The sequence below is a fragment of the Catharus ustulatus genome, chromosome 2, assembly GCF_009819885.2.
Source record: "Catharus ustulatus isolate bCatUst1 chromosome 2, bCatUst1.pri.v2, whole genome shotgun sequence".
NCBI classification, from domain to species: Eukaryota; Metazoa; Chordata; class Aves; order Passeriformes; family Turdidae; genus Catharus; species Catharus ustulatus.
This window is the reverse complement of record NC_046222.1, coordinates 70,815,289-70,840,995: the sequence shown is the minus strand read 5'-3', so window position 1 is coordinate 70,840,995 and position 25,707 is coordinate 70,815,289. Positions and strand designations below refer to the sequence as shown.

The following is a 25,707-nucleotide window of genomic DNA, read 5'->3' as shown; positions in this document are numbered from 1 at the left end:
ATCAGAGATTTTTAAGAAATATGAATTATATCTGTATTGGTGATATAATTTCAAGAGTCGGCAACACTGTAGGTAGCACAAGCAATTGGTTTTAGCTACCTTTAGATATTAACCACATTAACATATCTATACATATTTAGATATTAAACACATTCTTATTCATATATAAAGAAATTTATGAGGAATTGATTTTTCTGAAGTGTCAGCTACATCAGCTGGCACTTGTAAAGTACCTTTTGTGCAAGTCACACTGTAAACTGAAATGCAAAGTACATATGGGTAGGAAATCCTTTTCCTGTGAATTGTCCAATCAGTCTTGCATTGTTTGAAATTACCATCACCACGTACTTACCATATGTCATTTCATATAGGAAGATTGTGCAACTTTGAAGAAGCAGCTTTAAACCTTTATTTTCTGTTGGTTACTTTAATTTGCCTGCTAATTTCTTTTTGCAGTATAATACCAAAGTGGGTCATGAGTCTTCTGCAAGTTAAGGGCATGTGGATATTATCAGGAACAAATGATAATGTATAAGTTTGGTTTTATATAAGTACTGTTTTAAATTAATTAGAGATTAGGAAAAAGAGGACATGAATTACCTTCAGTAGTATCTGCAAATATAACCCATCCTGCAGTTTCTGTGTGTAGCAAGCATCTGTGCTTAGAGACTAAATGGTGAATAGGAATCTGACTATCAAAACACAGTTGCTGGGATGAAAGTCATAATCAATCTCTGTATTTATAATTTTGTATTTTATCAGTGCCTTCAATCTTATTTGCCAGAACATAGGCGTGTGCAATAAGAAATATCTTTGCGCTTCGATTTAATTTTAAAGTAATTGCATCTAGTAGATGCCTTGATGCAAGAAAGTATCATATAATCCATGTAATTATTGTTTCTGCCTGTTCATTTATTAGCTACGTTTGCAGGCAAGAAGTAGGTTTGTATGTTTTCAAAACACATGCTTGGTAAGCACTAAATCTAAGACTTATAAAAACATTATCAATATGTTCTAATTAATATTTGCTCTTTTCCTTAAGCTATTATAAGGATACTTAATGCATAGCCTAAAATTAGAGTTGACAATTGCAAATACAACCCAACAAACATAGTAATAAAATCAATACTTACATTTCCCTTGGGGCCACTATTTACTGTTTGCTGTGCCATTCCCTTAATGGAATGGCAGTTATGTTTGCAGAAACCTTGTAACTACAATTTTTGTATTTTAACTAAAAGCAGCTTTCCTGAAGTAGTATGATTAAAAAAGAATCTGGAGTTGCTTTCAGAAAATTGCTGTAAACATTTTGCAGCCACTTTTAACAAAGACTAGTAAATGTCACTGAATTCTAAAGTGAATTATTTGTTATGTTTAAAGCCCTTTCAGTTGTATTGCAATAGACATTTACCTTAATCTTGAAATACTTCCCTGATTTGTTTTTACTTTCATTTACTCAGTTCAAATTATTCTTAATCACTGAAAGCTCATTCCTGTGTGGAGGTCTGCAGTGTTCTCAAAATGTACACGGGAGTCTGGCAGTTTATTTGACTTAGCAAATTAAAATAATGGAGGAAAGTATGATCTTTAAGATGAGTCATTGCAGCTGCTGCACAGATCTAATTCTAGTCTTTTGACTTGGTTCTTCTTTCACTGAAGTCTGCCATTCTGGCAGGGCAGCAGGCTTTTCTGTGTCTTGAGATGTAACTGTAGAGTATAGAAAGCATGCTATAGCTGGCATTTATAGTCCACACAAGTGTCCTGTGTGTTTGCATATTCAGTAGAATATTTCTCTAATGATCTCTGACAGGAGGGATGAGCATCTGAAAGAAAATCTGTGAGTCATCATGACTTAATAATTTGTTCCTTATGGGGCTCTGCTGACCATGCAGTGCTCTTGACATAGCTGAAGTTTAAGGTAACAGGTTCTATCATACAACATGGCCACTTGCTTGGGCTCAACTGTCAGGGACTAACTATTAACTCTAATTGTTAACTAATTGTTACCTTTGATCATGTGGCTTTATACCAACCTTCTGCTTTCACTCCCATTTTGCAACTATTATTTTGAATAGTATTCATATGAGCAAGCCATTTGTAGTCTGCATCAGTGTCCAATTATAGTCATTCCATGTGAAATGTCACCATTTCAGGATCTGCTTTCATTTCACTTGTTAGTGATACGGGAAAATTTTAAAAATAGGGAATGCAAAAGCAATCTTGAAATATGGTGATTTAAAAGCTTTGAAATTAGAAATGTTTTATTGTGATGTAGAAAGTATACCCAAAGTATACACATATAGAAAAATGTATATATATCTAATAAATCCATTAACATATCAGACAAGATATAAACCAAAATATGCTAAATTGAACTAAAAAAAAAAAAAACAAAGTGGAAGTTCAGGATTAGGTATTTTGATCCAGTTCTGAGTATTTTTGCAACTTTTATGTTACAGTTGTCATTTAAATTGCAATGTTCCTTATAACTTTTCTGTTAGGATGCATTTTAAAAGTATGTTGAAATTTGTCTTTTAAACGTGTATTTAAGAATTATGCAAGTTTTTGTACATAGTACAGTTTAGTTATAGACTGTCATCAGTAATCACTGTTATAATTTTGTAAAATTTTTTGTCTAAAATTTTTACCAAAAAATATCCAAAAGTCTATGCTCAGGCCATTATTCATTGTTCTGGGTTTCAACAGCAACAACAATTCAACTTCCACAGAGAACAAGTCAGGAGAGAAACAGAAATACCTTTCAGTATTCAGAGATTTTCTTTTGGTTTTAATACTTCTAAGCTTTGGGGGAAGGAATTAAATTTTGTCATCAAGATGATCCTAGAATACCTGGTTCTGATGACTTGAAAATCCATCTGAATCTGACTAAGATAGAAGTTTCTGCAATTGTGTTTCAAATGCCTATTGGACTCGTTTAGAAACTTGCTACTCTCCTGCAGCTACACAGTATGGCCCAGACACGGGTCTGGGAAAGGTTTTCCAGAAAAGAATGTTATTTTGGAACATCTAACTCCTATTGCCTAAGTGATATTGGCACTAGCATTTTCAGTGCTTGATGTCTGTTACCATAGAAGAAAGTCTTGCTGTTTGTTTTTTGGATTTGGCAGGTTTAATTCCCTGCACTTTACTAATAGAGTGCTTTATAGCACCCTTTGAAGATACTGTGTCTGGACAAAATCGCTAGATTGCCCAGAAGAGGTTACTAAGAGCAAACTGGCTTCCATGCTACCAGTGAAAAACTTGATGTAGGTCTGGATTAATCCCATCATCAAAAAACAAACAAACGCACACCCCACATACTTTTAAGTTTGTCCCAGTATGATTTAATTCTTTGAGGCTCAGCATTTGTTTATGCAAACCTGTGGTATTTAGTGGCATCAGCAAACTTTGTTTCATTAATATTTAGCCAAAGCAATTGTGTGCACAGAATCCTAGACCCATTCAAGGAAACATATTTTGAAACAGGATATTGAAAATAAAGTCCATAGGACAACAAAAGTCAGCTTACATGCTGATGTCAGCATTTGTGTGTGGCGATAAAACCAAGCTCTTTCCATGATAAAGATAAATTCATATCCAAATCTTTAATAAAAAAAACAAAACTGATGTTAGCTATTCCCATTAAAGTCAGAAGCGTCTTTGTAACACTTCCCAGAGACTCAATTGTTGGGAACAAAAGTTATGTCCTGTTAAGAAAAAAAATTAATCACTCAAGTTATTACATAGGGTGTACTGTGTATTCCAGGTTCAAGCTTTATACTGAAGCCTTTGAAGAGGCTGCCCATACCTACCAAATGTTGTAATTGATACAGAATCACTGCTATACAACAGCTGCAATAACAAGGTGCTGCTGCCTTTACTTTAATCTACCTCTCTTTCTGCCAGTTTATTATGTTTTGAATTTATTCTTTTGTAGATCTGTAAGCTATCTTTCTTATGGAAATTAATCTTTTTAAAAGATTTGTACTCTCATTTTCAAACACTAATACATTCATTCAAGTATCCCATTATTCAGAACCAGCTGGCTTTTTATCTAGTGATATTTACTTCAAAAAGCCAAGTTAAATGGTATCATAGATTAATTCTCAGGGCACAGGAAAGCTTTTTTAGAGAAAAAGAGATTTGGTAATTACTTAGAATATCGCAATAAAATCACGGAACATGTAAAAAATGCGTTATATAATCTGTCATAATACGAAGCTTCAAAAAAAAGTTAATTCACTGAATCTAATATGTAGCATCAGTATATGATTTTTAAGTGAAACATTAAGTAAGAATAAAACTTTGCTGTGATTTATAATAAGCTATGTCATGATTTTTAGTTATGTATTTTTTCTTTGGAGAAAGCACTGAAACTTCAAAAAGGGCATTATCCACTGAAATTTCTTACATAAATCAAACTGGAAATAAGACACATTTTACAATTCAATTTAAGATCCCACAGAGACAATAATGTTGCAAGCTGTGCATTTTGCAGAGTAATATAGTAATGTCTAGTTTGCATTTTTGAAAAACCAAATTAATCACACTGTATTGAATATGTTGAAGCAAACCTAAAATTCATCTATTATTAAAAAACTTGTGCAACAAACACAAACTATATTTTATACATAAAGGACAAACTCATTTATTCATTAGGTTAAAACACTTGGAGTTTGCATTTTGTAGCTACTAAAGAAGTGACATTTGCTATCTGTTCTCTTTTTTAAATTTTTCAAAGCACTGTGTTCAGACTAATCTGCTTGAAAAATTGTACTAATACTTTAACACAGTGTCAATCCTGAAGACTGCACAGAAATCCCTGTGGAAACTAAGGGTAGTCTTGATATTTAAATTTTCTTTTTTATTGAATCACTTTACAGGACAAATATTCAGTTATCATATATCTCATATTTAAGTAACATATTTTATCCCTTGAAAGATTAAGCCCAAGTTAACAAACTTTTTAGCCATTTTTTAGTGTTTGTACATCCTTTGAGCTAGCACGCCTAGGCACTGGTTTGAATGAGGGCTCTATCTTTGCACTTAGCTGTGCTCAGAGTGGTACATCAAAACAACCAGAATAAAATTTTGGCCTTTATCAAGTCTCACTGATTTCAATGGAAATAGGATTTCAGTCTTAATTTTTTAAAGGGAAAGATATTTTTAAATTATTTGTAGATGATTTCCTGTTTTAGAATATAATTGTGGAATTATGTATTCTATATCTTGTGGGGCATATAAGCTGTATGCCAAATCTATATGCCAAGTGTCAGGTGCTTCTGCTTGTAATTCCATTTCTAGGAATACCACTCCAACTTCCTATGGCCTCTAGGCCAAATTTTAATTCTAGAATTTGATTTCTGGGGTAATTGTTACTTGTTGGTAATTTGTCTGTGCATTCATGACTTGATGATTTAAAAATGAGAAATACAGCTTTTTATTTTTGTTGGAAATCTATATTGACTGTACACTAGAGAGCTTATTTGGAAAAACAAGGCTTCTGAAGGAATGGTTACTTGCATTTTAAAGAAACAAAAATCTTAATGCAGAATAAAAAAACCTTTTGGAATTTGAAAATAATACTGCATAACTTTTCCTGAAGCATCTGGAAAACTTCGGGCCCTTGTACAATATTTTAGTTCAAGGTCTAAACCTAAATAGCTTTTAATCCAATAGTAGCATGTTTGTTTGTTTGTTTGTTTGTTTGTTTGATTGATTGATTGATTGATTGACTGATTGATTGATTGTTTTGAGCAGCATGAAACACATTGCTAGATCCAGCAGCAGGAAAATTTCAAGCAATTTTCAGGTCTTGGGCACCACAGTGGAATCCAGATCTCCATCTGAGGCGTATTTGTTTTGGGAAATTTAGGATGAATTATAATCTACAAACAGCTGATACAACACCCCCGACCATGACATGAGTGTGGAACTACATTATATTTAAGGTCCCTTCCAACTCAAATAATTCAATGGTTCTATCATTTTATACTCAGCTGGTCAATGTGAATTGCTAATGTATCATCTTGATTGTGGGGCTTAAATCTGAGGGACTGAACACACAGAAACATCTTTTTATTGGGTGTGCAGAGGACTGAACCCAGATTGCTGAGAAAACATCTATCCCACCTTGTTGCTATGTAGTAGCCATGAGTTATACACTGGTGAAAACTTGTTCAGAAAGCACCAGACTTGGGAACAGAGGTCACCTTTCTCAAAACTCTACCCACAGTTCTGAGCTGGAGAACATTGTCACTAACTGAGTCAAGGCAGGGTGAAGAAAAAGTACTTTTTGGCTACCTATTGTCTCTCCTGTTATGTAACTCCCCTCATCTCTAATCAGATGTGTTGTTGATCACAGAAAAAGATTGATGGAGCTAGAAAACTTAGTAAGATGTGTGTTTATGTGTTTTTCTGACCACTGAAAGAAAGCAGCATTCTGATTTTTACTAAAGGAGATCTGTATTTAAATACCTTGCTAGGAATTTTGTCTAAGACACAGTTAAAGATATTGTTTAAAGTACACTTAAAAGATATGTGCATTCTTCACAAATCAGTTCGATATAACATACAGGGATGACTACAGTGAGTAAGATTCATGCGGGCTTGGTAAAGTTCAGAGTACTAAATCTTGGTATAATAGCTTAGGTGAACTTCCTTGTCCTAGAACTATTACAGAAAAAAAAAAAAAAAGACACAACTGTAAAACCAATATTGAATAAATGATCATAACATGCTATCATTTAATGGCAGTAGATTTTTTTGTTGGACTCTGGCTTGGCTCTTTTATCTCTTCCACATTAGGTAAAAATTTTTGCCACTAGAGATGGTTATAGGTAGCAGTGATTCAGACATCTTTTGAAGTAAAAAAAAATATTTTCTGTTAAATAACTTTAAGATAGTGGTTTCTTTTCATTTTACAAAGGAAACAAAAATACCAAAATAAATTAGAAAGTAATAACACACTCCTCTCCCCAACTCACAAAAGTCCAAGGAAATATTTGAGAAATTTGCTGTTTAAGATGTATCACTTTTACATTCCTACCCTCTTAATCCAATTTCATACGTTTAGCTGCCTTTGTGTGAAGGTTTTACCTTTGATCATTTTTGTAAGGCTTCAGTCAGTAAAACCAGCAGCAATTCTGAGTAGAGTGGGGTATCAGTACATTAATATAGAATGGTGGTAGAGTAAATGTCACAGGGAAAATATCCTTTTCTGCATAAAAAACATCAATTGTGAGAAGCAATACACAATTATATGTAGATCTTTCTCACAGAGGGAAATTCCTTGTAGCCTCTTCTCTGTGTATACGTACTTGTTTCTTTCAGTGTTTTCACACTATAAACTCCAGGTGCATCCACCTGCTCTGTCGCATATTATTACTACTACTGTTATTACTAGTCATACTAGTTGTAACTTTTTTCATTGTCATCCTGAGAAAACAATAAATTGTGCAGAAACAGTTTCAGCAGTCCTGAACATGACTTAGGATCCATAAACTCTAGGGTAAGATTCCCTCCTTTAAGTAACAAAATGCTACAGTCATCTGTCTTGGGAGATGGAACTACATAAAAAAACCCTAAAGGCTTAAGTGTACAACAAAGTTACTGTAGCATATTGAAATTCTGAATAACAGCTGAGATGTGATAATGATTCTTATTCCATGCCATACACAAGATAGCATGCGTGTTATTCTTGATCGAACGAAGCACATTATGATTTTGCTTGCTAGACTGAGCATGCTAGATTTTGAGCTGGTGGGCAAATATGCCCCATTTACAAATCCAAGTATGTGAAAAGAAGATATTTTTTAGTAAATCTCTAATTCACAATTTGTTGTACCATTTATGTATTTACACATTTCGTTTGTGTGTCTGTGTGTGTGTGACATAGAGGTGTGCACACAGATACATACAGGTGTGTTCACATAACACTGAAGTAGTGAAGGTGTGCACCTAAAACCTATAAAAAGGTATTTTTGATGATGATGATGATAGTAACAAGTAGTAGTAGTAGTAGTAAGTAGTAGTAGTAGTAGTAGTAGTAAGTAGTAGTAGTAGTAGTAGTAGTAGTAGTAGTAGTAGTAGTAGTAGTGTCGTCATCATCACCACTAGATTTTTTTGAGTCTATTATATGCTGCAAATTTACATAAGGCATATGTAAGACCTAAAAATTAGGGACTGCATCAGAATGGTCATGAGAGAGCTAAATCAAAGCTGTACAGGCAAACTGAAAAGTAAGACAATTCCTCGCAAAGCTTTGAGTTGGCACCTGCTTCCCAAAGGAGGGGGAGAAGGCTCTGTGACCCTCAGAGCTTGTGCAGCCTTTTGGCTTTTCCACAGCAGTTTCCTAGTGTGGAAGAGACACAGCATCAGTTCGGAAACCTTTGTGTCCAGCCCCATGCTGCTCATCAAACAAATATCTGGGCAAATATAAATCTCCTTTTCCCTGAATGGGAAACACAGCCATGTGCTCTGGAGAGTGCCTGTAACTTGCTGCAGCTGGTGGGTTTTCACGCAGCCAACTTGTGGCTGTTTTCCCAGAGAGCATAGGGATGTAATTGCTATGAGACCTTGCGATCAACTTTGCTTAAGACTGGATGTTAATCTGTTGATTAATAAGGACTGATTTTTTGATAGTTTAGCTTTTCTTCCCAAGAAAATGGCTAAAAAAAAATCAGTGAGTAAAAATCTGAAAAATTATGTTCAAGAAGGCATTCTGTGCACAACCTTTTAGAGCCAACATACTGTTATGAGTTTGTGCAGCATTTGTGCTGGAAATGGAAATAATTCCTCTTTAGTTCAGCAATTTAAAAAAAAATCATCAATAAACTTGATTCCCTGTAATATGTCAACGTCCCTGCTTTGCATTTTCATCCCTGGTGCATCTTCTTTGGAATAGATTGAACATAATTTTACAGAGGATTTCTCACTTTGAATTTCAGTGCTTTCAAGCCCAATATATCTTGTTTCTCTTATTTTTTCATATTGTAACACAGCTGAAACAGGTGAGGCAAAGTGGGGACTAGCTAACAGTTATGTCTATCTACTAGAAGACATTAGGAAGTTTAGCATTCTCACTTTATGCATTTTGCCTATGCAATTAATTTTTGCACTTCTGAGGATTTTCCAGTATTTGTTTTTCTTTAGTTTATAGTTTATACATAACTGTCAGCCATACTTAGATCTCCTGAAAATCTGCAGGCCTTTTCTTAAGTTAAAGGCATAGTAATTAGGTTATTATTTTCCAAAACTTTTTTGAGAATATTTTTTAAAGAGAAAGAGAACGAGAAGACTAGTTACTGAATTACATGCATGTTATATTGCTTTGGTTTACTTTTCTTGTTTCTGAGCACGGCTAATATAGAATTAAAGGCTGTTAGACTAGAAGTAATAAGGATCAAAAATCAGGGTCCACACCAACTGAGGAATTGCCTGTATCAGACCAGTGTAGATATTAATCACAAAATCCCATCCAAATCCATATTTTCAGGAAAGCTTAGGCATTTACTCGTAAGCATGAATCACTCAGAAGCTCAAACTTGCGTCTTTCACCTTGGACAATTTTCTGCACCTGTTTTAGTTTCCACTGTACTAAAAAGGAAACCTATTATATAGAGCAACAGATTGAATGAGGATGACTTCTTTCTTTATAAACTGAAATAACAGGATCTCACACTAAAAAAAACCTCAAACTCATATTTTTCAGAAAATGTTATAAACATGTTCTTTTAGATTACTCAGCCAGGCATATTCATTCTTACCTGTTCTTTAGGCATACAGAATATATTCATATCCACAATTACATGCAATGACTACATATAGTACCTATAATAATATATTAATTATCTATTGAATGAGCAATTTTTGTACAAAAGCATGTACCACTGTAATTTAGATGTTTGCAAAATACTTTGTGATGTTCATTGTGTTGAGAGATAAGGAAAATGTAGGTTTTGGTGGTTTTTGGTTGATTTTGGATAGTTCATTAGTCTTTATATTTTCAAAACTCTGCCTCAAGGGATTAGCTGTACTTCTAGCTTTCTGGTCTGAAGTTAACCTATTTAACCAGGGAAAATAGGGAAAACTGGGAGTCCAGTTTTCCAGTTTTTATTTTCCTGAACACAGAGCATACAACACATCTGATTTTTTGTTTCTTGGTGAGGTGACAAATTTATTTTTGCATGTCTAAAATCACATTATTATCTTTCAAGATCATATAACCATAAAAATAAACTGGTTTTATCCATGAAATTAGCACAAGTTAGGTATTAGTAAAAGGAGACAAATGGAAAATCTATTTTTAGGTAAATGTCACACAGCCTGTAACTGAGTTGCTGAGCTTTCAGTTGTCTTGGACAGTTTCATTATTCATTAAATTGAATTTTAAAAAGCTTTTCCTGTGTTAATCTTTTTTTGTGAAATAATGAAGGATTAGTATAAAATATCTATATTCTATGGGATTCATTGTAACTGTAAAAAAATTCTTCCACTGATTAACTTATATAAATTCAGTATTTCCTGATTAATGATTAAACCTATACTCTGGTATTCAGCATTTAGAATTCAATCTTATTTCCTGGAATTAAGAGTTTCTACGACAATTTTTATTATCAGAACATAAATATGGGAAAACTAAAGTGGGTTCAAATTTGGCTTATGATGCAAAGTGCAGTTACAATTTCTTTGCTATTGCCGCAACCCAATTATGCAATAAAATTAAAACAGCGAATGAGACAGTCTACATGATTGAGGCTACTATTTTTCAGATTGTTACTTTCATCAGCAAAGAATAAGCAATATGTAATTCCAAAGCTTCTTTTGGCTTCTCTTTATATATTTCTGTAGAAAAATGTTTATTAGAGGATATGGGTTTTCTTAGTGTGTGTGTGATTTTTTTTTTTAAATTTGCTACTGCACATGTATAGAATACTTTTAATTAGGAACCCACATTGCTCGTGGCCTATTTAAGAGCATAAACATGATTTTATAACCAAAACCCCCAAAATAATACAAAACTTCTTGAGGGGGTGAAAAAGAAAAGGAAAATCCTTACATAAAACCAAATACAAAGGGTTGCAGAGAAGACTTGCGAAACTTATTTTTCTGTGTCATAGTTTTGCTCCTGATCATTTTACTTCCTCTGAAGAGGTAGCAATCCAAATATCAAAAATATTAGACAGATACTGTTTACAAATGACAAAGGTTTGGATTTTTTCTCTTTAATGATGTAATAGTAACATAGAGACTTTATAAAAATACCTTTTTCTGTAGTGCTTTATACAGTCTCATGACACTCATATTGCAGATAAATTTGTACATCTGATTTTAGGAAACTGAATTATCCATCAAATCACAAATTTATATCAAAGACTAAAGCAGCAGTATTTGATTTGGGCATTTCACAAAATGGTTTCCTCATTGTCAGGAGGCTAAGATTACCAATTTTTAGCAGGCTGATTATGCATATTTTCCAGTGGACATAAATAGCCTAGATCGTGAATAGTCCACTTCAGAAAAATGAGCCAACACAGCTGATACTCATGCTTTGTTTGGTAATTGTTGCTGAGATACAAATTGTTTCTGCAAACACAGAAGATAACAGAAAGATTAGGAGACTGAAAGGAGATCAGTAGCACACCAAAGAAAAAAAAAAAAAAAGAAGTGGTTTGAGTTAGTGGGAAATCTTTTGTGGTTTTGCTATGTGATATTGCTTGTGCATATAATGGTACCTGAAACTATCCCTGAGCCAGTGCTGGGGCTCGCTTGACTAAAGACATGCTTGAATTGTTCTCTGGAATGCCATAAAATATCAAGTTTTCCATGTAGGGAAGGGGAAGACCCAAGGGCCTGGCAGATAACCTAATTTTAATTTCTAAAAACCACCTATAATCAAAAAAAGTTTGACTTAGTTGCCTAGCCATAGATATATGCTACTACCTTAGATACCCTCAAGTATCCTGCCTGATCTACGCCTCCAGATAGCCCTGGGTCTCCTGCAGGCACTGTGTGGTACTCACCAACCCTGTAAGACATGATTCAAATTCTTTTGGCCATCTCAGGAGTTGTGTGTTTAACCCATTGAACCAAGTCTGGGGGAAGGGTCACTGTAGTCTTTGGAAGCAGCAGATGCAGATTCAGCTGACCAAAGACAGGCCTGTCTCCCCCAGAGTGAGCTCAGCAGCTCTCCAGAACTTTTTGGCTGGATCCCTGTTGACTATCACAGGAATGAAACTGTTTACCTCACATTGTGGAAACAGAAATTTAAACAAACTGAATCCTAAAGGGGTCAGAATGAAAAAAGGAAAAGGAGTCTGCAAGTAACAGTAATGATTATAAAAATGAACCTTGTACATTTTGATCAGCATTTGTTTGCAAGGTTGACGTTGTACACTAGTTTTCTGCTTCATTTTCTTTTTCTTGACTGCATTACCTTCTAGTCCAGAATTGTTTCAGTTTATTATTACCATCCTTAGCTACCTAATTGGGCTACTAATGAATACAAATAATCCAGGCATCAGGCTTTTGCAGACCCACTTCAGTGTACAAATAATGCTTTGTTGTGTAACTGCTGATTATGGAAGAAGCTAACTCACGTTATGGAAAATATGTGCTGAAGTATTGGTGATGAGGAAAGAAGTGGATTCTGTACTATGCCTTTTAAATTGTGGAAAAATATTGTCATTCTTGTTCCATCGAGTTGTCCACCATGAGAAAATGTGGGATCATCTGAGTCTGGTTTTTAAGCACGTTTACTTACATTTGGAACTTCATTTCAATTTTTTGAATGCCTATATTAGTACTGTCACAAATGAAATACGTAGTTGGCTACCAAATTGCCTATTCAAGTACATATGTATGGGGTTTGAGCACTCAACATTAAGCATTTGCATTTCAAAATTGGATCCCTTGTGCTTGAAAGCCTTGAAAATGGTACTCTATGGTCAGCCTAGTGCAGCGTCAATTGAAATGCTGTTTGAATGCAATGTAGAGCTTCCAACTGCTGCTTCAGAAAGTGTTATGCTGAATCTGGAACACTTTGCATAATTTAATTAATTATGCCACTAAAAACTGATTTTCTCTCAATTTAAAGCAAACAGCTTTTATGAGGGTGAACTGCAGCACCCAGGGATATCAGGTGTCCAAGCTTTTAATCCTATTAGAAAGACTTGACAACCACTGATGGAAACTGGAAAAACATAAGCCTCCAGCAGGGCAACAAGTGAAGAGGAGGAAGGCAACAGATTTTTAATACTCTTTGAAACCACTGTATGCATTAAATCAAAATCAAATGTAAAAAGTAACAGAACTGGTACCTTGAACTTTGTCGTGCAGTGAATAGTGTCTAAGGAATAACACTTATTTTGCTTTGACAATAATGAAAATAACTGTTTCTTCTAAGAGGAAAAGTGTTCTGTTTAACTAGCACAAGAAAAACACAGTGAATGGCCAAGACTATTTGTATCCGTGTTTGTTCACTTAAACTGTTCAGGAACTCAACAGTCAGGAGTTTGAAAGTAATTGTTAATGTTATGGATTGGATTCTGTCTATAAATCATTTTCCATAGAAGCAAATATTAACAGATTCCAGACTATAAGTATTATGGACACTGTCACTAAATGCTAGCCTTGATACTTTGGCTTTCTAAAACTTGTCTTCTCTCTTCCAAATTATTATTGGGTTCAATATCGTGCTAAAAGAGCAGACACTGTAATTTTAGGCAGAAAAGAGTACTGGTTTAAAAAACCTCTAATTTCTGAGCCACATAAGCAGAGCCATAATTGGCAAGCTATGACTGACCTTGCAAAATTCTGTGACCAGGTTAGGAAGGGTCACAGAAGAATTGACTCTATCTCCATATCGAACATCAGCATGTAACATGAAATTAACTGCTCTGCAGAAGATCTTGCTGATAAAAATAGGGAAAATATCTCATTATTGAGAATTGAGCAGCCCTATAAAATGCGAACATCTCCCTTGTAATGTTAACAAATATTCATATAATTACTAATATATTTTATGTATTATTTGTATTCTTCATATATAAGAGATGCAACACCTGGGTCAAAGGGGAAACAGGAGTTAGTAGGGCTTATTAAAAGGACTTTAACCTAACTTTAAAGGGGGAAAGAAATAAAATCAAGCTCATTAGAGATGTCTGAGGAAGGCACACCAGTGTTTGAAGGACAGTGTTTTAGCCAGGTCCTTTGCTCTGCCATCTCACTGGTGGCAAAGACTGCAAAGTGGGTTACTGATGTGTTAGAAATTGCTGAAGTACCTAAGAATAGTCATGTAGGAATTATTTGTCTTCCCCAAAAATGTGGTGGGATCAATAGGCCAACTAAAATGCATCTAAAGCAGTGGACACAGCATGGCCACCAAACAGGAAGAGCTGGAAGTCATTGTGCAGCAGGAAAACGGTGGCAGAGTTGCCAGAATGATGACATGGTGGGATGACTTCCACAGCTGGAGTGCTGCAATAAACTCTTCAGAAGGGATAAGCAAAATAGGAGGGTGGGGTAGACCTGTGTCTTAGAGAGTGAAATATATCCATCACAATGGTATAAAGCAGAAAATCAGATAATATAAAATTGAAAGGAAAGAAAATATTTTTCCAGGTAAGATTTAGCTGCTTTACTATGTATTTAAATCTATGTTCCATGCTTTTTGAGAGTGTCTTAAAAGTGTGTCTTAGTTCTCAAAATGCAAGAAAACGTGTTCACTTGTCAGAGGTCATGAGATTCGAATCATGTATTTACCAGCTCAGGTATGTTAACTGCATAAAGGTTATGAAAATTTCTTGTAAAATAATAAAAGTATCTCATATAATTGATTCTTTTCATTGTTTCATAAAATTACTTTGTTTGATGGCAGGAGGCTTTGGACTGAATTTTCATTACCTACTTCTGAACAATTTACACTGGGATTGAGACAGTATTGAGCTAATGAGTTAGAATTTATACTGAGCCTTAACTGTCTTCCTGAAGTAACTAGGGAAAGAAAATCATGGCAATAATGGAGTATTTTTCATTATAAACTATGTTGTACAGCTTTTACAATCAGGTTTTTAATAGATCTAGAGAAATTAAATTGGAATTCTACCAACTTCTGTGCTTTTGTCATCCAATGAAAATGATGTTAAAATATGTCAAGACTAATAGGCTTATCCGCTTTCTACTGAAGTAAGGAGGTGATGTTGTTCCTGTTGTTTTTCAGTCTCTGTTGTTCATTAAAGAGTAAGATGTATGTAGAAAAAACATTCAGAAATAGGCACTTGCTATAATCCATAATGGTAAATAGAAACTGAGCATAGATCAAATACATCTTGACTTATGTCCTCCTAAAGTCCCTATCAAGAGATGCTCCCATGAAAATAGTAGACATTTTCAAAGTCAGGAGGTTGAAATTGTGCTCTACATGAAAAAGGAGGCAATCATATATTGCTGATGGGTATATTAATACTGCTGAGAATGCATGCATATATCCATATTTATTAATATATTCACACATTGTTTATTGATTGTGTATGGTAAATAAACTCATACAGTCAGTGTATAGATTACTGTGTGTGCATAAACATACATACACTCAATTTCAGCATTATATGTAAGTACACACCAAGAATGATACAATTTGTCAGGTTGGAAGATCTTAACCTTTTCATTGCTTATAAATATACAAATTAATAATAAGATATTAATTATTATCATCCTTTATACAAAGTGCCTTGTATTTTCCTTTCATTGTGTCTTATTTAATTCTATGGTCATTTTTTATGAGAAAGTCTGCAATAGTGAGAAAGGGTGTTTCTCAAAACAATTACAATAATTTCACAAATACAAGCCGCACTGACTATAAGCCGCATCTCTGGGTGTTGGCAAACATTTCATTCTTTGTCCATAAATAAGCCGCACTTGAGTATAAGCTGCTCTGTCGTTTGCAGCGAGGACCCGCGTGCAACAAAGTTGCCAAATAGTAACAGAACCACGGCACGGCGGGGGGTTTACTGGCTCAGCTAAGGCTGTGCAGGCTCGGTCCACTCGGGGCTGCTGACGGGGCCAGGTGCTCCAGCTCGGTGGGGCCGCTCGGCGGGGCCACTCAGGGCTGGCCGCCGCCGCTGGGCTCGCTCGCCCTGGCCCAGCGCTGCCCCGTGGTGGCAGGCGGGGACGGAGCACCCTCACTCCTGTGGCGGGCAGGGACGGAGCACCCCCCGCTCCTGCCGCAGTGGCGGAGGGCGGGGGCAGAGCCTGCCTGCTCCTGCCACGGCAGGCGGGGGCAGGAGCCCCCTGCTTACCCCACGGGCCACAGGGATGGCAGCATGGAGCCTCCGCCTCTCCCCTGCCTGAAGGAGGGAGCTCCCCTGCCTGCCTCCCTCCCCCCACGCTGCTGGCGCTGAGCTGGCCCCACCCACCGTGCAACACAGTAACCAATTTGTAACAATCGTGAAATCCTGGGTTTTACTGGCATGTGCTCGGCTCAGCACCCTGGCTGGCACTTCTGGGGTTGTAAATGTCAGAAAGTTACTCACATATTAGCCACTCCTGAGTATAAGCCGCATTTCCAGTGTGGGAGCAAAATTTTAGTCAAAATGGTGCAGCTTGTATTCGTGAAATTACTGTAATTATTTCTCATCTCAGTACTTATTTCTTCTTTGCTGTTAGTCTGTTCCACTACCAGAAGACTGCAAGAATCAATGTAATCTCTTATATTTTGATTACTAATATGAAATAAAAATTGAATATACTAAACAGAATAATCAGCCAAGCATATATGCAAGCATGTTGGTGGCCTCAAAAAAATTAATGAATTGTTTTTTTAAATTACTTTAAAGAATGTTTATTTATTCACAAATACAGGAAACAATATAACTGCAGTTTAAATTTTAATCAGCATAGCAGGAAATATTTTTTGTTAGACATTTTGAGGGCAAAAATATTCTCTCACATTTTAAAAAGTACTGTATATAGTTTTATCTTCTAAGTATGAGAAAAGTGTATGTACAATATGCACAAAACACAGACTTCGTGTGAATGAGCACAACTCTAATACTTTAAGTTTGTGTGTTACCTCTTAGGTATTCTTACCTCAAAAGTTATTCTTTTATACATTTTTCAGATGGTGGGAAAAAAACCCAACCTTGAAGTCCTTCCCCAACTCACATATTAAAAAAAGAGAACCAAAAATAAATTGCCACTTGCAAAAAAGATTAGAATGCTGGCCTTGCTTCCAAATTCAGAAATTGAAAATTTGGAGTCTTCATTCATCCAAATAATATATATTCATTCCCCACAGGCAGCAGTGATGGTTCTTGGGATAAAGAAAAACTTCAGTCTCCCCCCACCCAAGGATCACAGGCCTCTGTTAACCACCCCAACTTGCCTGGACAGCATAATGTTCCAGTTAGCCATCCTCTCAACCCTCTTCAACAGAACCACCTTCTGCCAAATGGTACGGGTTGACATCTTTCAGCAGTTCTAACATCAGCAGTTTTCCTGTCTCTTTTTTTTTGTGTGTGTTTATATAAATAGGCAATGAAAAAATCAAGGATGTGCAGAATACTGGAATAGTTCCTGTAAAGTATTAAGCAGGAGAAGTGGAGACAGTAAAGAACAAATACGTATGCAATAAAATTGATACTTAAAATAACTGCTAACCTGTGCATCAGTGGCATAATGACACGTTGCTAAGGCACCTTACAGCAGATATCAAAAACTGAAATAAGTAGCCATTGCTTAGCAATGATATCATACACTACACAGCTGTGAACAAACTAAGAGGTCTAATAGGCTCTCCTTGTGGCTAGAAGTTTTCCATGGTTGCTAGTGATTCACCCCTGCATCTACCAGAAGAGAACTGACATAGAGCTGCTTTTTCCTGCAATGTGAACCATCTTGTCACCCGTCACTTGAATATTGTTCATCAGGAGAAAGAGGAGGCAGTGCTTAAGAAAATATGCATAAACCTATTTCCTTGTTTTTCCCTCAACAGGGTTGGAGCTTCCTTTTATGATGATGCCCCACCCGCTGATTCCCGTGAGCCTACCTCCAGCCTCTGTCACGATGGCAATGAGCCAGATGAACCACCTCAGCACCATCGCCAACATGGCAGCAGCAGCACAAGTGCAGAGCCCTCCGTCCAGAGTGGAGACATCTGTTATTAAGGTAACTGTAGAACAAACCAAACCAAACCAAACCAAACGGCACCAAACCGTAGCCCACTCCCAACCACCACAAATACTGTAAAGGTGTATAGGTGTCAAACATTCTAAGGTAAGTCATGAAGTCAGTAAATGCAAGAAAACTAAGTGTGGTGACTGTGAGAGCACAATAGGCTACTGGTGGCCACTGTTACCTTCTCAGTTTCCCTCTGTCTCTCTAAATCAGTATTAAAGCAACACTCAAATTGAAGCATTTTCATACACAGCTTTGTGATTTCTCATATTTCAGAGTCTGTCATTTAATGTTCCTTAAGATACCATTAAAAAAATTACTCTTAAATTAGAAGAGATTGTTGTCCCAATTTTAAAACCTAAGCATTTGAACTGAAATGCTCTAAGTTATCTGAACAAGGCCGAAAGGTTTGATACTTTACCTGTGCAGAAACTAAATTTACCAAATCCCAGAACAAATTAGAATGAAGTAGCACAGAGCAGTCCCAGTAATCTGCAGACCAGAACTGTAGTATTATAGGGATATCTCATAAATATCTCATATCTGAACTTGTCTATCTATTTTAGGTTTTGTTGGTAGCCTTCAATTAAATTAATCTGGTTATAGAGACATTTACCTGAGGCATGGAGTCTTTTCTTCCTCTTACTGAAGGTGAACTGTTTTCATTTCAAAGGCATTTCATTTTAAAGGACACTTCCCTGTTACCATTAGATAATTATGACTTGATCTTTATTCAGATATATACATTTTGCTTCTTATCCTTCAGTTCTAATAAATGAGAAAGTACACAAAATTTTTTTCTTTTATCTAGTGTATCTTAAAAATACATTTGCAAAAGCAAGTTTATGTGGTTTTTCAGGGCTGTGTTGTTGGAAATCTCTCCATCCATGCAATTCCTTTGACAAAAATTAGGTAAACTTAGAATCTCTTGGACCTTCAGATCAGGAGTTACAAAAGTTTTGAAGTTCATGATGAATTAAGTACAGCGAAGAGATCTGACTTTATTAAGACATTCAACATACTGGTGCACCTTTTTTTTTTAACCTAACAAGCACAGAAGCACGAGTACTCTTCAGTTAAAAGTTAATGTTTTTGTTGACTAGAAAAATGTGATCTGATGGCCTAATTTAATCACCTACACTTCAAAATGTAGGGTCCTCTTTGGGGGCCTTCAGTGGCATCCCTTTCTCAGCTTTGTTGACATGAGGAGTTAAGAAACTGGTTTGAGAAGAATTGTTTATGGGTTGTATGCCAACAAGATTACATACACCCTAGTTTCCATCTTGCCTGTATCTTGTGGATATAAGAGCTCTGCTGCTAGCTAACTGATTACATGGTGATTTTTGCACCTTTATTTTTCTATTTTTACTTGATTGGTATTTAGTAAGAGTTATATGATACTAATGTTCTCTGGAACACACATGGTGCTTTATTTAATTCTAAATTTATTTTCTTAATTGGAACAGTGGCCATTGGTACTACAGGAGTATCTAAAAAATGAAGATTGGGATGGAGCATATGCTAAATGACACCTGACATATGAATTACTGTACCAACAAAACTTTGTTTTCACTATTTTCATGCTATTTTCCCTCCTTTCATTTTCTATGAGCAATTTGATTTCATATGTAAGACTATAAAATTTGACCTTCATGAGCATTGGTAAGCTTCTGTTTCTAAACTTTAACAGGCTGACTTCTAGCTTGTAAAGCTGATTTACAAGTTAGTTGTAGCTATTAAAACTGCTTAAGTTACCGTGGCCTACATTGAAATATGTCTATGGGAGCATATTCCAGTGTGACCACTACCTTTGTCTCCAGTTAACCACAATCAGGTACATTTGAGGTACATTGACATGTTTCACAGGCCATGTAAAAGTGGTTTCCTTTTGGGGAAAGCAGGTCCTGCTCTGTTGACAGATCTAACCCCGTTATGGGAACATTGCTGGACCCAGGAAGCACTTAACTGAGAAGTACTTTTGGCTCATGTGATCTAAATCTGTCTACTAGATTTAAAACTGTTGGACTCTGAAAGGGACACACTGTCTTCATATAATTGTGTATATTATTATAATTGCGAGCAGTCCCATACCAGAAAATTTCCCTTATCCTGGGGTCCTTTACTCCTTAACAAGTTCATTTTTGTAACTCATTTTCTTTAGCAGAGATAGATCCCTTATAATCTATGTTAAGACCTTGAAAGTACCTAGCAATTTAGGCTCTCTGAAACATTCTATCAGCATGTTATAACTGGAAAATCATAATTTCTTTCCAAAAGCTTGCTTATTTAAGCATTTGTTTGTATTAATAATCTACAGTATGTATCAATGTCATTTTTGAAAATTCAGCTCTCATATTCATGCTAATTAAATATTCATTGTAGCTGCCAACTTTTGCATAACTTCTGGCATAACATCGTGTGCAAGTTATTTGACAAACCAGGTTTCATGTTCCCATCTGGTTTGCACATAATCGTAATATAAAAATATGTGGATTTCAATGAAATGTTTTTAAATTACCGAATTAACCTAAGTTCCCTTTAGAAAGTGTGCACATACGTGGATGAAATACACATTTCTTTTGAAGTTTGCACTAATAAGTTAAGGATTTTGGGTACTTTATGTAGAACATGACATTATCCTTGTGCTGCCTTGACTTCTTCAGTCAAGACCTGTGACATATTGCTCACAATTCATTTCTATTACAGGTGAGTCCATAAACAGAAGTTTTAGTCTGTCACTCAAAACTCATTTCTAAATGTAAGACCTTGCTGCATATTCTTATTTCGACAGTACTATAAGGACTAAGGAACTTACTGACTCCTACTCTTTTCTTCAACCCCATTGTGGTACAACATATGTCTAGATTTATGTCCTCTGTTATTATCTATTGCAGATGGATATGGTCATGTGGATAGAGGTAGCACAGCCAAGTAATTATGTTCCTATTTTTAATACTGAATAGGATTGAAACATAAACCCCAGAAACTTAAAAGCGTGAGGTCATTATTAGGGGATTTTCTTCTCATGAGGATGGACATAATGTCACTGGCAATTTACCTGTTCTTCTCTAGGCATAATCAGAGGCTGTGATTTTAATGTCCATTGAATTATATGCACTGAGTAGTTGAGCAGGAAACCTTGATCAGCATACTTCTTGAACCTTGTGCTGGCAATGTAATGTTTATGAATAATAACTTATACTACAATCAAAATAAATATCTTCAAGAATATATGTAAGTGAGAAGGTCAAACCTCCTTTTTCTTTATTTTTACAGGAATGGATAAATAGTTCAGTTGCTCTTTTTCATGAAACTGTTTGTTATTAGAATTATAGCTTCCAGTTTTTTACAGCTATTCTTTTCAGACATTTGGTTTTCTTTTCATTGTGTTTTGACTAATTTTTTTAACCCTAATTTTACTGAAGTATTTTCTTCCTAGTATCAATGTTTCCACAAATTGAAAAGTTCTTGAATTGCTCATCTCAGAGTTTGTAGTTGTAACCTGAAATGATAGCATAGAGTTGAAATTAGATTACAGCATGTTTGCCAGTGTAAACTCTGCTTGAAACTTAGCAGGCCTGTGAGAAATTTTGACTCTGAAAAGCAAATCAATAGTAACCATATCTAATTAAGTAATAAAGAACAAAATTAAGTCTTAGAAAATCAGAGTCTTCAGATTATGAGCAACCAGGTTCATTGGATAGAAGAATTGCCTTTGTGAACAGTGCCATAGTAGATGACTTGCTGACCTTTCCTTCCAATTCACTGACTTCATAGCTAGTGCTGTTATCTTTAAACTCACAAAGCTTCAAATGCCTTTCTATTACTGGGCAATATTTCATTTCTTCATGATAAGATGTTGGAATAAAGCTGAGATCATGTACTAACTAAACATTTTATCCTGCTGTATTCAGGAGATGAGACAAAGACAAAATTACAAGGGAAGCCTTACAAAGCAACACCTTAGATTTGGCAGTGAACTCTGAGCCCTAAAATCTTCAGAATTATATTTCAGAAGAGTGTTGTGCCCTTTCAAACATGAGAGGAACATTAGGTGTCTTTTTGTAATGGAATGTTTAGATATATGAGTTGGATGAATAAGAGGAGAGCAACAACAAGCAGGGACAGCAGATTGTGACAGCAATGAATTGCAGTGAGTGTGACAGCTGTGACCTGGGGATGCTTTAGACATGAAGTGGCTTTCATCACCTGCCCATGGTTTCAAAGGCTCAGCTTGTTAGCAGTTTCACTACATCAATTTTTTTTCACTCAGCAGAAAGATATATGAAAATATAAAGGACATACCTTATATTAATAGCAACTTGAAATTACCTTGTAAAAGTTAGAACAGAGCAGCAGCATGGCAGAATCAAAAATTGTAATTTATCCATATGTGACTAATACTTATAGAAAGAATTAACAATAAAACAGAAGAAACCAACACCTCCAGCTGAAAAAGTGGAGACAGCAGTGGAACTGTAGTTTTCCACTGTGTAATGAATTTATCAGACAAAACTTCACTAATTCCCTCACATATATCACAGCACTGATTGTGTTATTTTATACCTTTTTAAAATCTGTATATTTATAGATAGATGTATTCCTGTGATCCAATAGCAGAAATTTACTGTTAACTTATATAACAAAGGTAGCTGCTGACAGATTTTATTTTTTACAATAACTCTGTCTATAGGACTATTTTGACATTCAATTTTATTTTAGCATTCATTCATTTTTTTCATTTTTCATTGACAATATGTGTGCTCCTGTTGATATAATTTAATGCTCCTTTTTTTTGCCTATAATAGATGAACTCAGTTGGTCAGAGCCTGGTGCTAATGACGCCCAGGTCATGGATTCAATACCCATATGGGCCATTCACTCATGACCTGGACTTGATGGTCCTTCTGGGTCCCTTACAACTCAGACTTGTGTGCTTCTGTGATTGTTTCCCAAAAAGTCCAAATAATAGCCAAAAAGAAGAAATACATCACAGCCATACAGAAATGGCTGAACAGAGTACATTTTAATGTCTCGTGTCAGACTGCTGGTGAGCAAGTCCAGAGAACATACCAGAAAGGAAACAGACTGTAAGAGGGAAAAGGGCAAGTTCACTTCACTGATCTGAATCTTGAAACCTGTGTTGAAGGCAAAGTTTTCTATGGACACTTCTGTGCCTTACAAGAAGAGCATTATACAGAGTGACAGTTTCCTGTGAAGCTGGATAAACTATACACATTTAACAGAGAGGGAAGGAAAACAAAATTGATTGTATTCCAAATTGGCAGAAATACCCTTTTTGTGTGCCTGTCCTGAAAAACACCTTACTTTTCAGATAACTTACTATTTTTAGAGACATTGTGCATTTGAAATAGAAATTTTAATGTTAAAGTGCTTTTCTTGAATGTGTAAAAGTGCAAGGAGAGGGAAGCTACTTTAATGTCCTCTTTATCTGATACATGACGTGTAATCGGGTTTTCTTCTTTATGTAAGGAGAAATTTGATTTGGAGCAAATAATAAGACGAATTTGGTCTACAGTAAATATTTTAGAATAAAAACAGGACTATCAGCTCCTAAAACAACTGCTTTTACATGTTAAGAAACCAAACATGAAAGTTGGAACGTACTTATAAATTTTTAAGTATAATGTAAAGCAAATAGCACTTAATTTTATCATGGCTACAGAGAAAATGATAACTGATTTGTAGGAACCTGAACATAAAAAATAAAATCTCCACATTAGAATAACTTATATATATACACTTTTTTTTTTTTTTTTAATTTCAAATGAGTAGATCTTAGGTCAAAGTATAGTTGACCTTCTTTATTATGGCATAACCATCTTTTTATTAGAGGACACTGTGATGTTCCACCTCATTAATTGGTTCTATCTATATGATTTGTTTATGAATATTATTTGTTTTAGCTTTTAATATAGTTTTTATATAATGACCTTAGAGGATGTTAACTAAATATGGTAGCTTGCAACTTGGAATCATGTCTTTTTTTTAATAACATTATGTATTTTATTATGCATGTTTTTGAGGTGCAGTTTGAAGCTAATAGCAGCAATATGCTCATGTGAATTAACTTGTAACATGTAAATTAGGTACTTACACATGACAGAGAGAAGGTAGCACAAACTTTATGTTTGAAAATTCGCATGTTCATGTGTGTAACAACGTACTACATATCTAGTGTGAGATTAACTTGATGCCACAGGGCCGGGTACAAGGGATGAGATTAATTTTGCTGACTTCTAGGGCATTATACATTGGATCTATTTGAGATAGTTACTTTAGATTGAGGTGAGTTGTACCTTGGAAATGTAAATGTATGGGTGACAAATGAGCCTAGGGTGACTGACAAGTTGTGATGCAGGTATTTGTAACATAGACAATGACATCTAGTCAGATGAATTCTTGGTGTTTGGCTGGATGTGTAGTTTGGATTTACTTTGAGGGGTGAATTCCTTGTGATGCTTCTTTAGTTTACTTTTCAAGTTTGGCTAGATTTTCAGAAGAGGAGGAAAAAAAACTTTAAAAAATCAGAGAGTGTGTCCAACTTGCCAATAAGGAGTTGCTAATTTGGTTTGAACAGAGTTTCTTACATGTCTGTATATTTTGTTGTGTGAGGTTTTTTTGTATACCTTAGAAGGATATTTTGTTTGTTAGAACAAATATTCATTGTGAAGGTAAAACCAAACTCATTCTTCTATTGATGGGGATCAGCTTTGTCTGTTTGTTTACTTGTTTTTAATCTCTGTAATGGCCCACTCCATTGACACCCACTTCCTGACTAGGTCACTATACTTTATGTACTGCTCATGATTTCAAAGGATCAGATCTCTTGTTGTGGATGTACTATTAAAGGATTACTTGGAAGTCTCCTGTTTGGCTTCCTGTAGGTTAACTCCTGCTGTAATTATACATGTAGAAAAAAGGACACTGAAAATCAAGCAAATTCAGTCTTATTGTCAGTTGATCTACTTCTTCATTTTATGCTTTCAGTTGTCAGCATTCTTGTGATGGGAACAGCAAAGTAGGTACAATGAAAAATAGCAGAAGTAAAAAGTATAATGGAGATCAAATTGATTTCGATTGGACCAACAGAAAAATAAGTTCCAGGTATTCACAGAAAAAGAAGACATCTTATGTAAATATCATGGATTCTTTTCTTCATAAGAAGGATGTCTGAGATTTAAAATAATAGTTAATGACAATGCAAAACATTCAATCACCTGAATTTTGATTGGGATTAGAAGTGGATTTGTAAGAACAAGGTGAGAAAGATGTCATGTGCATCAGTGTGCTAACAGTGTGCACAAGCCATTGATAGTATGGAGACAAGGAAGTAGAAATAAAATTTTATCGCATTCAGTCAGTTTGATAACACACATATAGAAATGACTGAAGAAGTTAGGAAATAACTGTTAGTCCAGTTAATTCTGCAATTTCTGAATCTAAATGTTCATTTAGAATGTCTTTGACTAAAGCAGAATGAAAAAGTAAGCTGTAAAAATAAAATATTAT

General features: G+C 35.3%; 1 protein-coding gene across 5 annotated transcripts in view; it reads left to right on the top strand.

Moving 5' to 3' along the window:
• Nucleotides 1-25,707, top strand: part of DACH1 (dachshund family transcription factor 1) — a 382,163-nt gene that overhangs the window by 223,141 nt on the left and 133,315 nt on the right. For all 5 annotated transcript variants that reach the window (XM_033052701.1, XM_033052699.1, XM_033052698.1 and 2 more), the window contains exon 4: nt 17,993-18,165. In XM_033052701.1, coding sequence (XP_032908592.1) covers nt 17,993-18,165 — 173 coding nt within the window. The remainder of the gene's footprint in view (nt 1-17,992; nt 18,166-25,707) is intronic.